At 38.8% G+C, this 13,005-nt stretch overlaps 1 protein-coding gene across 4 annotated transcripts in view; it reads left to right on the forward strand.

Moving 5' to 3' along the window:
• DICER1 (dicer 1, ribonuclease III) overlaps positions 1-13,005 on the forward strand; it is a 119,046-nt gene that overhangs the window by 89,766 nt on the left and 16,275 nt on the right. For all 4 annotated transcript variants that reach the window (XM_067555112.1, XM_067555111.1, XM_067555113.1 and 1 more), the window contains 8 exons: positions 1,247-1,426; positions 2,870-3,083; positions 3,530-3,683; positions 6,038-6,220; positions 6,546-6,651; positions 6,767-6,942; positions 7,227-8,010; positions 8,850-9,005. In XM_067555112.1, the coding sequence (XP_067411213.1) occupies positions 1,247-1,426; positions 2,870-3,083; positions 3,530-3,683; positions 6,038-6,220; positions 6,546-6,651; positions 6,767-6,942; positions 7,227-8,010; positions 8,850-9,005 (1,953 nt within the window). The remainder of the gene's footprint in view (positions 1-1,246; positions 1,427-2,869; positions 3,084-3,529; positions 3,684-6,037; positions 6,221-6,545; positions 6,652-6,766; positions 6,943-7,226; positions 8,011-8,849; positions 9,006-13,005) is intronic.

Genomic DNA, 13,005 nt, shown 5'->3' on the forward strand with positions numbered 1-13,005 from the left:
TTCTTTTACATCAGAGTGCTCTTCTCAATATACATCGCCTCAGTCAGGTGACTTTTTGCAATACGGAGTGTGCTCAGAAGGCTCAGTAAAATGCCTGTCATTCAGAGAAGATAATTCATCAAACTGGCACAGCGTTCATTTAAAAGAAAAATCTATTTTTTTTCACTGATACCAACTTTTTCCCCTTGTTCTTGTCCCAACTCTGCATCTGGAAAAGAAGCTTTGGAACACTTCAGATCTACAAGAAGCCCTCAGGGTTTTTTATGTAAAAGCCAGGAGGGTATCTAAAGCATCTGGTTTTTTGATTAATCCTATGGAACATTTCTCAGGCCTACAAAATAGTAAACTTTCTCAATATCAATATCAAACCCTGTTTCTTAAGAGAAATGATGAGCGCATGAGCAGAGAAGTTATATGGTTCCTACAAGGAGACCTGCAAGACAGTCACATGGTGATCATAAATGCATATGTTCACTGAAATCCACAGATTGATCATCCAAACTTCAACTAGTGTCATTTTAGGCAGAAGAATTATGTTGTCCAATGCCTCAGCCAAGGAAAGATGAGGTGTGTGTATATATAGTTTGCCTCATTTTTTGGTGTACATAATTAAAGGTTGAACTTGCTTCTCATTCTGGAGGCATACTGCTGAGAAAATCCCAGTGTAATGGGTCTGTGAATCTTAGCAGAGTGAAGAGTGAAAAGATTTATCCAACCTTTATATAAAAGCTGCCTTTATTTGAGAAATAAGGTCCATAGAGCCTGGACACAGAGGGATCGTCCAGAGATGGATAGAGATGGAAAATGTCATTCAAAGCTGTTGATGGGGTTAGTATTCTGATGCTGTTTAGTAGGAGTGACTTGTGTTTTTCAATCTAGAATTAACACAATTCTTAATTTAGGAAAGTAATAGGAGTTCTCTCAGCTAGCAGGAAGTTCTGGGTGTGAGGTGTTCCTGGCTGCCTAGTGACTGTCAGGTCTGATTTTGCCCCCAACTTGCAAGCAGGTTGAAGACCAGTTATAACGGGTCTTTCTTTTTTTTACAAGAGGGATAAATTTTGGTACGTTTGAGTGAATTTTTCTGTTCTTCCTTTTAGGAACACATCTACAAAGGTTTTAATAAAGTATGATAATTTTGTTTCATACCAGTCTTAACAGATCTTATGAAATATTTATTCTAGGAATGAGCATGCAAGTGAACTTTGCTGAAATAGTCATATTAATGTATTTTTCTCTTTAATTGTAGATTCCAGAATGTTTGAGGGATAGTTATCCCTCACCTGATCATCCCTGTTATCTGTATGTAATAGGAATGATGTTAACTACCCCTTTGCCTGATGAGCTCAACTTTAGGAGGCGAAAACTGTATCCTCCTGAGGATACAACAAGATGCTTTGGAATACTGACAGCCAAACCTATACCTCAGGTAATGAATCTAACTCTCTCTTATCCTTTCATGCCTGACAATTCTGCCACAGTTCGTTCCTGACTCAAAGCATTGATGCAGGCCAGAGACCAGAGCAGATGTCAACTCTGTCTTCCTGGAGCAACAAGTACAGTTATTTCCAGAGTTTTAATTACTTCCTATGAAACTTTTTTCTTTTTGTAATTTTATATTCTCTGATTCAGAATGCTAAATTCTTCTAAGGTAGGATGGCATTTCTGGCTAGCCTCATTTGAGCTGAAAATGGGAGATAAGCACATGTTGAGGAAATCACCTCTTTTTGTGTCTTTTCCTAATCCATCCATTGAGAGATCTGTGCTTATGCTGTGCTCAGAATAAAGCATGTTACCTCTTCAGAGGACTTGCCCGCATAATACCAACCATGGCCCTGTACTCACCAGTATTACTGGCACTCTGCAGCTCCTTAGCATCTCTGCAGCAGCAGGTGTCTGTGGCATCGCAGGTATGGACACCTTTAGAGCTCTGCTGCTTCCTCACTATAGTCCACCTATGATGCCTGGGGTGTCTCACCCACATTCATCAGCTCCCTCACTCCCAGAAATCTGCATCTAACTATTACTAAAGGTAGTAACGTTCCTCCCTTCCCCACATAGATCATCCCATTGGTGTGTTTTATAGGGACAAAAGCCCCATTACATACCCTCTTTCTTAGCACACTCCTTTCCTACTCCTATTCAGATCCTATGGGCCACTCATTGCATTATCATTCTGTGCCTTTCTGTGCACAGAACCTTAGCAGTTGGACTCTAGAAAGCTATATAACTCCAGTTTCACTAGTGCCTGCTCTCTGTGCATTAGCTGGTGCACAGCATCACCCTCAAGTCTGTTTCTAGCAATGGCTTTCCATACCTGCTTCCTGAAATCTTTCGTGCTAGTTAACATTAGCACAAGGAAAGGGATGAATGTACTGTTTCTCATTCAGAATCTAAGCAATTGTAAAAGAAACAGTTAAGGGTCAAATTCAGAAGTATACGTCCCTCACTCTCTTCACAGGAGAGAATGAAATCCTCAGTAAGGATATGAAGGTAGCACTGCCCTTCTTATTGATAAGAAAATAAAGAGAAATTAAAACAACAACAACAACAAAAACTCCAGAGAGAAGCCAGAGTTTAAAAAGGGAATTTCATCAGGTAGTTCATGCTCTCTAGAAGAGGGTCAACTTTCTGGGTTAGAGAGAACTTAAACTTTTCTTAACAGTGAAACTGTCTCCGCATGAAAATGATGGCTCCACTTGCGTTTCTGTATATGTAAATTAATTAAAGTGCATTAATATCTAAATCCTGACTAGACATTAAGCAGTATTCTATAGGGATAGTCCTATTCTGGAAGACGTATGTATGGAATTTTCTAAGATATCTTTCGATATCTAATTTTTGTTATCTTTTGATTTCTCTTTGTGTTTAGATTCCTCACTTTCCTGTGTATACACGTTCTGGAGAGGTTACCATATCTATTGAGCTAAAGAAATCTGATTTTATGTTGTCTTTACAAATGCTTGAGCTGATCACAAGACTTCACCAGTACATTTTCTCACATATTCTTCGGCTTGAGAAACCTGCACTAGAATTCAAACCTACAGAAGCTGATTCAGCCTATTGTGTTCTACCTCTTAATGTTGGTAAGAATTCAGTTTCTTTAAATAGTCACTTTGGGTTTGCTTTATAAAATGAACTTAATTACTTTAGTATTTTGTCAACCTTCACAATTATCATATTTCACATATCGTTCAGTATAGTAACAACAGCAGAAATATATTAGTATGCAGGTTTGATTCAGTTACCTTTCCTCACCTCTTTGCAATTCCAAGTTTGCTGTAAATTAGTACAAATCATCTCATAGGAATATGCTTTCAAGTGAAGCAGGAAGGATCTAAAAATATCTAGGTTTGCTGTTATAAGATGCAAATTTTCTTCAAGATTTTAGGGAAGAGCAGAAGCAAAGGGTGTGTTGACAGCAAATAGTCTAAAGTGTACCCAAAAAGTGAAACTTTGCAAGTTTAAAATAATACAGCTTCCAATTTGGGAAACCCAACAAAATAAATGAAACATGTCTTTTCTTTTTAAGTTGATGACTCCAGCACTTTGGACATTGACTTTAAGTTTATGGAAGATATTGAAAAATCTGAAGCGCGTACAGGCATTCCCAGTACACAGTACACAAAAGAAACTCCATTTATTTTCAAATTAGAAGATTACCAGGATGCAGTTATCATTCCAAGGTGAGGGTTGCATCATCTATGACATGAGATGTGTAGAAAATATATATAAATATTTGTCAGATAAGTTATGTGACTAATGTATTGGATCAAAACAATTGCCTATATTTAGCATACACAATAAACCTGATGACATCCAATGATGGATTATGTTATTTAATAATATGAAGTCATATTGATAAGTTTGTGGTAGAAATATAAAACTTGGAGTTTCATGTATTGTCACTAGAAGATTCGTTACCTCTCCATAAGGAACAGTGCAAGTCTCCACACAATTTACATAGTATTCTGTCAAAAGCTCTGAATTTACCAGCAGCTAGTTTACTGGAACTATTTTAACTTGGGCAGATCAGTGGTAGTCCTGTCTGTAGTTAAGTCTCCTCGATAGTGAAGTCTTGTCAGAGCAGTCCCAGAGACAGTGAAGAATAACAGGTTCTAAAGTATTGCCCTGAGAGGCCATAAAAGGAACAGACAAGTAATTAAATAGATGGACTGTGGGATTTTCTCTAGAGTGACCTTAATGACATACTCTAGGTTTGAAAGAAGAAAGTCGATGGTTGAATAACTGATGTTTATGCCCAACACATTGGACAGTTATTTTAGTTGCATGTAATGCATATGAAAAAGACCCTATCAGTGCAGCTCCATCAGCAGTAGCAATGATTGGAGTTCTTGCAGTTACAAGCTGCTAGTGACCACCAGTGTTTTAACCACTGTGTCATCCGAGCATGGCTTAATGACATGGGTTTAAGTCCTAAACTGGCTTAAATATATAGCTCCATTGACTTCAGTGAAAATATAACATTTGATACCAGCTGAGGATCTGCCCCATTGTGGTTTAAACACAGTGGTTGGTCTTCACTGGCACCCCTACTTTTGTTATCGCCAGTGGAACTGTATTGGTGATGTAACAATGGCAGACATAGGGGTTGGGGAGGAGGAAACTTGAGTTTTAAACACCCATAGCAAGAATTATTTGTTGCCAACTAATGACGGCTAGGTATGGAATGCTGGCATCACGTTTGTTTATATCTTAAAAGAGAGAACCTCTCAAAACCTGCAAATAGTGCATGTATTCAGTCTACATAAACACGTCTTTCTGTCAGTTACCTTTGTTATCCCTGTTTGTTTGACTATAAGCTCTTTGGGGCAGGGTCTCTTAACTATGTATTTGTACAGGGCCCAGCTCCATTAGAGTACACATAGTAAATATGCAAGGGCTGATAAGATAAATGAATTTCCTGGAGGCTTCTTTAACTTAAGCATCCAGTTTTCCAAAATATGGGTGGAAAAAATCAGTGGGTCCATGAAAGTAACAGTCTTGGTTGCCACTTTGGAATAAGACTGAAAAGATTAAATAAAGTATTAGCGATTTTATTTCATTTAAAGAAGACTACTCAGATACGTAAATATTTAGATAGGAATTGAAAATGTCAGAAACTAAGACCAAAGAGGCAAAAAATAAATATACAAATCTCATAGCTAAGAATATATCTTGCTAGCTATTACAGTTTGTGCAAAATGGTGTGTGACCATCACATTTACACTAGCTTTAAAGGGCAGTACTAAAATTCTTGACTATTCCAGTGCTAGAAAATGGATATTTGAAACTTTTGTACTCTGGATGGCAGCTGGCTAAGAAAAAATAAGCCATAGATAGGGAGAAACAGACTCATGTGAAATGTAGCGTTGTTGTAAGTTTGTATCATTTTGACTTCTGTGGAACATTCACTTACCTTATGGGACACGCATCCTCCATCTTTCTTCAAGGCATTTGGCTTGTGGTGGTTTTTTTTTTGTCTTAGGGATTTTTTTTAATTTATTTGAAATAACAGCTTGTTGTTGAAATAACAAAAGAATTCTGTTTATTTAAGCATTCTGAAGTTGTGTGATAGGACCAATGTGTTTTTATAGAAAGAATTAAATATTTTTAAGAGCTTCTGAAAAAATTAAAATTGTTGGGACCATATTTCAATATTGGTTAACAGAAATATTTATCATTTGTAAAATAAGTATTCAGATTGAACTAGACAGTCTAAAGTGTATATTTATTGCATTATAAATAATTGTTTTAAAATGTGATACTTAATTTTATAAAAATTAGGTGTTCTGGGTTCCTATTTCTTCACAGGAAATAATTGTATAGATTAATTGATTTCTAGTCTATTCTATTCAAGTTTTTATACTGTATTCATCACCATAGTCTTTGATTTAGCACATCTATTCAGTTTCTGCACAAAGAATTAATTAATTGTGTTATTTTAACAACTTATCTGATCCCAATGCAAAATCAGAGTCTTAAGTAGAAAATTTGCTCAAAGAATCTTTACATTTCAAACTATCTGTTTTTTGTTTAGGTATCGAAATTTTGATCAGCCTCATCGATTCTATGTAGCTGATGTATACACTGATCTTACTCCACTCAGTAAATTTCCTTCCCCTGAATATGAAACTTTTGCTGAATATTATAAAACAAAGTATAATCTTGACCTGACCAATCTCAATCAGCCATTGCTGGATGTGGACCACACCTCTTCAAGGTGAGGAGATTCTCAATAGTATAAATCTAGTCTCTTATTTATGTTTTATATCTTACAGTCTTGCAACATCTATAATGTGTCATTTTGTTGTAAGCGGGGTGATAAATTTGACTATCTAAATTTTCAAAATTTTGAGTGTCATTTTTTGGACAGTCAGCTTGAGTCCTCATCAAGGGGTCTGATTTTCAGACGGCAAATGCTTTCTGAAAATAAGGTTTTTAGAGTGTTGGTGCTCAAAATCATTTGAAAACTTAGTTCAACATGGTTTATTTAGAATATTTTGTATATTTACATTAAAGGAAATATTTTCACAATATATTTTTAGACTTAATCTTTTGACTCCTCGCCATTTGAATCAGAAGGGGAAAGCTCTTCCATTAAGCAGTGCTGAGAAGAGGAAAGCTAAGTGGGAAAGTCTGCAAAATAAGCAGGTAATGAACTGCTTTCCATTCTAAATTGCTTAATTTATTTTACATCATTAACTCAAATTACTTAAGAATTTTTTTAGATTATTTTTAAAAGTAAAACTCTCTCCCTCCTTCAAAGATATTGGTTCCAGAACTCTGTGCTATACATCCTATTCCAGCATCGCTGTGGAGAAAAGCAGTTTGTCTCCCCAGCATACTTTATCGTCTTCACTGCCTGTTAACAGCAGAGGAACTGAGAGCCCAAACAGCCACTGATGCTGGTGTAGGGGTTAAATCACTTCCTGCAGACTTCAGGTATTTATGGTGCCACACATGTATATATTATAAATCTTCTTGAACAACTAAGTGAAAATTTGCAACAATGTAAAATTGATCTGCTTTATGTGGCTCATGTAACTTTTTTCAGTTGGACATGTAACTAGTAAATACTTGATTATAAATAGTGGCTTTGGGAACGACAATGATTGTTCTTAAAAGAAGCCCTACTTTTTAACAGGTGAAAATGTACATACGTAGAGAGTTTTCTCATGCCTTCATTTGATATATTTTTTATTCAAAATCAACATTTATCTTTGCAGATATCCTAACCTGGACTTTGGGTGGAAAAAATCCATTGACAGCAAATCTTTCATCTCTATTCCTAGTTCTTCTTTAGCAGAGAATGAAAATTACTGTAAGCACAGCACAATTGTAGTCCCTGAAAATGCTGCACATCAAGGTGCTAATAGAACTTCTTCTGCAGAAAAGCATGACCAAATGTCTGTGAACTATATAACATTGCTCAATGAGTCACCCAGTAAACTCCAAATCAATGTATCAGTAGAATTTGCAGCAATTAATGGTGTTTCTTATAATAAAAATGTTGCCAATGGCAATTGTGATTTAGTTAACAGAGACTTTTGCCAAGGAAATCAGCTGAATTACTGCAGGCAGGAAATACCTGTACAACCAACTACCTCATACCCCATTGAGAATTTATACAACAGTGAGAACCAGCCCAAGCCCAGCAATGAATGTACTCTACTGAGTAATAAATACCGTGATGGAAATGTTAACAAATCTACCTCAGATGGAAGCCCCAAAATGGCAGTGACCACCAGTACTTCAGAAGCTCTTAATTTTTCAAAGGACAGCATGGACTCTAAAAAGAACCCTTCCAGTGGATACTCTTCAAAAACCCTTGGCCCAAATCCAGGTCTCATACTTCAAGCTTTGACTCTTTCAAATGCTAGTGATGGATTTAATCTAGAGCGGCTCGAAATGCTTGGTGATTCATTTTTAAAGCATGCCATCACTACATATTTGTTTTGCACTTATCCAGATGCTCATGAGGGACGCCTGTCATATATGAGAAGTAAAAAAGTGAGTAGCTAATGATCTGTCACTATTCTGTTATGAATCATGTATTGTAGGAAATGTATATTTAAACACTGAATAAATAGTATGTTAATGCATATTTATATTTACCAGATACTTTCATGTCTAGAAGAAAATTTCAGCCTGTTATAAATTTGCTAGCATGCATATTAGGAGTATAATTATACAATACAATCCTCTTTTCTTTAAAATGGCTAAAATAATTCATTTGAGATGTCATCAAACTAAAGAATTGTCTGTATTATATCAAAATTAAAACTACATTTATGGATAAACTCCTCAGAACTGTTAATTTTTTTATACCAAGGTTTAATTCAAACAATGGGCTTGTGACCCAGCATATTTTCACATCTTGTTTAAGGTGGTAATTATTAATACCGTTTAATGGGATTTGTCTTGTGTAGATTTTATTACTGTATTCAGAAAGTTATTTTATTGATAAATAAGGCTTTAGCTTGTCAAGAAACTATAGACCTAAATGTAATCTACTTCAATTAAGTAAATTTAGGACTTCAATTGTTTGATCAGTATCTTCATTTGAAAAAAAGTTACTTCTGTTTTTAGGGCAGGATTTTGCCTGGCTCCGGTATTGCATTAGGAAAGCTGTATAATAACCTCTGAGTACAGGAAAATCTATCCGTATATAAAAATATCATATGCATATTTTATTTTAAACAAAAATGCATGACTGTTTTACAAACATACTATCATTTATTTTAAAGGGACAAGAATTTGCCTAGGCACATAAAATGGCTATATTTGTATTCTCATATATTTTTTTATGCATGTATCCATAGATGTTCATGAGTATTTTTTTCTTAAAGGTCAGCAATTGTAATTTGTATCGCCTTGGGAAGAAGAAAGGGCTACCTAGTCGTATGGTGGTATCTATTTTTGATCCACCCGTTAACTGGCTCCCTCCTGGTTACATAGTAAACCAAGACAAGAGTAACACAGACAAATGGGAGAAAGACGAAATGGTAAGCTCTCATTGAAATATATTAAGGCTTAAAGATCTTTGTATATTATAATAGTATCATAAGGATGAAGGGATGGGAAAATGAGCCGTCTTTTTTTAATCATGTTTCAGCAATATATAGCTTCCTACATCTTCATTTCCTACTTTCATTTAAAATATCACTGTAATTTATGAAAAATGTGCGGGGAAAGATGTTGATGGAGAACTTAGGAAGGGCAATTTGTGGAACAAATTACTGAACATAGTTCAATAATGAGTGTATATCTTAGTGGTATAAGAGCTTAAATATTTTAAAAGAAGCTTCCATCTATTATTCTCAGCACACTTTTGTGAAAGCTCACATGATTTGAAGTGTTTCTCCCTCCATGCAAACTGTGAAATACATGTATACAAGATGTTTTTGTCTAACATTTCTGTACTGGAGACTATTGGTGGCTAAACATCATTTTGCTGAAAAATGCGCCCATCTTTGGCAGAATGGGCAGCACAACATGAGATTCTGTGAGCTAGTTTTTATCCTGCTTTACCAAGTGCCATAATTGCTACCTAGTGCAACTAGTATTTTCTTAGTGGTGTGATTTGAGTGGAGGTGATGGTTGTTTTGAGAAGTTTCTCAATAGTAATTGGCTGTTGCCAGATGGCATCTTATCTTTAATGGTTGAAGAGCAATGACTACTTTTCTACTTTGGCCTCAGATACAACCATTTTTCTTTTCGGAAATTTAAACTTTAAATAGGTGATGGTTGAAGCTATTTAGCTCCCACTCAGAGCGAACACAAAAAGATGTTAATTACTTTTAGATGTTTTGTTTGTGTTTCTTATAGTGCAGTTCTAATATGTTGTGCAGTTCATCTTCTGATTCTAGACCAGGGTTACAGCTGGCTGTGAAATGATCCTTTGTTCCTAATGGTAGGCCCTGAGACTGCCAAAGTGATGGATTTCACTTCTCCATGAGATAGTGCCCACCAGCAGAAGGTTCAGAATGGCAAATCTTAATTAAAAACTCTGCCAATTCATTTTGTAATTGAATTATAATACCTGCATGTTTCACCCAGTGAACTCTCAAAAAGTTAGAGTAAAAACAGATGCACTTGCTTTAAAAAATATCAGTAATCTTAAGGCATTAATGACTTAGGCCTGGTCTACGCTGGTGACAGAGGTCGACATAATGTCACTTACGTCGATCTCCTAAAGCCTGCCTCTACACTGGCGCAGTAGTTCCGTCGACTTAAAGCGTGGCAAAAGTCGACATAATAAAACCACCTCCGCAAGTGGCGTAGCACATAATTCGAATTTCATAGGTCGATTTTACGTCACTGTAGACAGAGCGTAATGTAATTCGACGTTAATGGCCTCCACAAGGTATCCCATGATCCCCCGTTGTGACTGCTCTGGACATTCGCGCTCTGCTGTTACGTGGCCAGGCAAACCGGAAGTGGCCCCCTCCACTCATGCCCTGGGAAAATTTGAATTTTTCATTTCCTGTGCAGCCAGCATGGAGATAGCTTTGTAGCTGAACTCATTATGGCTAGTGCAAGGCCCAAACGCGCTCCAGCATGGAGTCGATCAGAGGTCTTGGATCTCATCTGTCTGTGGGGCGAGAAGTCCGTAATGGCTCAGCTAAGAATCAGCAAAAGAAATTTGGACGCTCACGGGAAGTTATCCCGGGGCATGTTGGAGAAGGGGTACAACAGGGACGTGCAGCAGTGCCGCGTGACGATCAAGGACCTACGGCAGGCATATCAAAAAGCCAGGGAAGCGAACAGCCATTCTGGCTCCTTGCCCAAAACACGCCACTTCTACGAGGAGCTGCATGCAATTCTCGGCGGCGACCCCACCACGGTGCCGCCAAGCAGCATCGATACCTCCACTGCATTCCACTCCAGGAACAATTGTGAGGACTCCGTGGATGATGATGAGGAGAGCAGGGTGCAGGAGAGCAGAGTGTCCATTCTCCCTGACAGTCAGGACCTATTACTGACCTCCGAGCAGTCCAGCAACACACAGGACAGCAATAATGATCCCGGGGAAGGCATATCTGGTGAGGTTTTTTTTTTTTTTCTGCTTAGCAGTTGTCCTATAAATGGGGGAAAGGGGATTTCAGGAGACTAGCAGACTTTACTGGGGGGTTACTCCCGGAACAGATTATTTATGTGCAGTGGTATGCTCCGAGAATCATCTCTTGATATCTCAAGGAAACGTTCATGTAGGTAATCTGTTATCCATTGCACAAGGTTTCGGGGGAGGGCAGCCTTATTTCTTCCTCCACAGTAGGGTGCTTTGCTGCGCCACGCTGCAGTCAATTGTGCTGGAATCATGGCGGAACACAGCATAGCAGCATAAGGGCCAGGCTGGTACCCTGCTGCATGCAGCAAATCTTCCCTTTCCTCATGCGTTACCCTCAGGAGACTATCGCTCATGGTCACCTAAGGAAGACGGCACATGTTTAAAGTACCCGAGCTATAAAGCTGATACCCTCTACCTCTCTAGTCCTCTTTGTATTGTCCTACTGAGACACTTAAATTATTTTCCAAAGATATCTGATGAGATTATCAACGTGCCCACGCTGTCCTCAGATTCACCGTGGCCACCTCGTCACAAAATGGTCACCTTAATTAAACCGTGGTGCCCGGTCAGCCCTCTCATACAGGACATTTTAAATGAGCTTTTTAGAGATAATTAATCCTCTCTATAGCAGAGTAAAGTGCCCCTGGCTTACCATCTCTGTAACGGCACGGCAAGCCGACTCTTCCGAGATTGTCGTAATGGAATGCGGGTCTGGCTTTGCCTTGTGCATGCTAAGGGGAGTATTTTATACATTGTTGCAATTGCTTTAGTTTTCTGGGTCTGCTAACAGTCACAATGTTGTGCATTTATTTTTGTTCTGCAGACACCTTGGCCTTGGCGCCTCCCCCCTCTCCCCGAAGTATCACAGATCAGAAAGAGGAAAAAACATCAAGGGACGACATGTTTTGTGAGCTCATGAATGCCTCCGCGGCCGCTGAGACAAAGCTCTGAGCGTGGCGGTTGACCTCGTCCCAGAACATGGACATGGACATGGAGAATTGAAGAGCCATTCAGAAGCAGGATCACAGTACCCAGCAGAAGATGCTGCGAAACATGAGGGATCGGGCAGACATGCTCAGGTGGCTTGTGGAGCTTTAGGAGGAGCAGCGGCCGGACAGAGTCCTGCTGCAGCCCCTCCAGAATGCTCCTCCACCTATGGCTTTGCTGCCCACCCCTACCCCCAAGCAGTCTCGGACTAGATTGGCCAGTCTGCAGTACGTGGTGCACTCCACCCCAGTGGAGGCAAGCAGAAAGCAGGGGCTGCCCCACTGACAACTGTCCTGCAAGCAACCACGCTATCCCTTGAGACAGTGAATGAACACTCGCCCACCGACTTGAGTGTTCATAAATAAAAGTTTGCATCATTTCAATACATATCTCTTTATTAATTCATAGCTTGTTTGGGGAGGGCTTTGGAGGGTACTGATACTGATGGTGGGGTGATGGTAAGGAAAGGCACAAAACATACAACAGAAAACATTACTGCGTCTCATTGCAGAACCTGATTTTCAATGCTTCCCGAAGGCGAAGCGCTCCACAGTTGGCTCTGAGCGTATTACTGCCATCTGGCTGCTCAAAATCGGCAGCCAGTCTTTCTGCCTCCACAGCCCAACCCTGGGGGAACCTTTCCGCTTCGTTTCACACACATTATGCAGAACACAGCATGCATATATAACTGATGGGATGTTCTTTTCACTCATGTCCAGCCTAGTAAGGAGACTTCTCCATCTGGTCTTTAAGCGCCCAAATGCACATTCCACCACCATTCTGCAAGTGCTTAGCCTGTTGTTAAAACGCTCCTTCTCGCTATCAGGGTGTCCGCTGTATGGCTTCATTAGCCAAGGGAGCAAGGAATAAGCAGAATCCCCCAGGATCACTGTTGGCATTTCAACATCCCCAATGTGAATTTTTTGGCCTGAGAAGAAAGTGCCCGC

Source organism: Emydura macquarii, unplaced genomic scaffold (assembly GCF_026122565.2).
Source record: "Emydura macquarii macquarii isolate MOO-44397 ecotype Brisbane River unplaced genomic scaffold, CSIRO-AGI_Emac_v2 contig_1551, whole genome shotgun sequence".
Classification (NCBI taxonomy): Eukaryota; Metazoa; Chordata; order Testudines; family Chelidae; genus Emydura; species Emydura macquarii.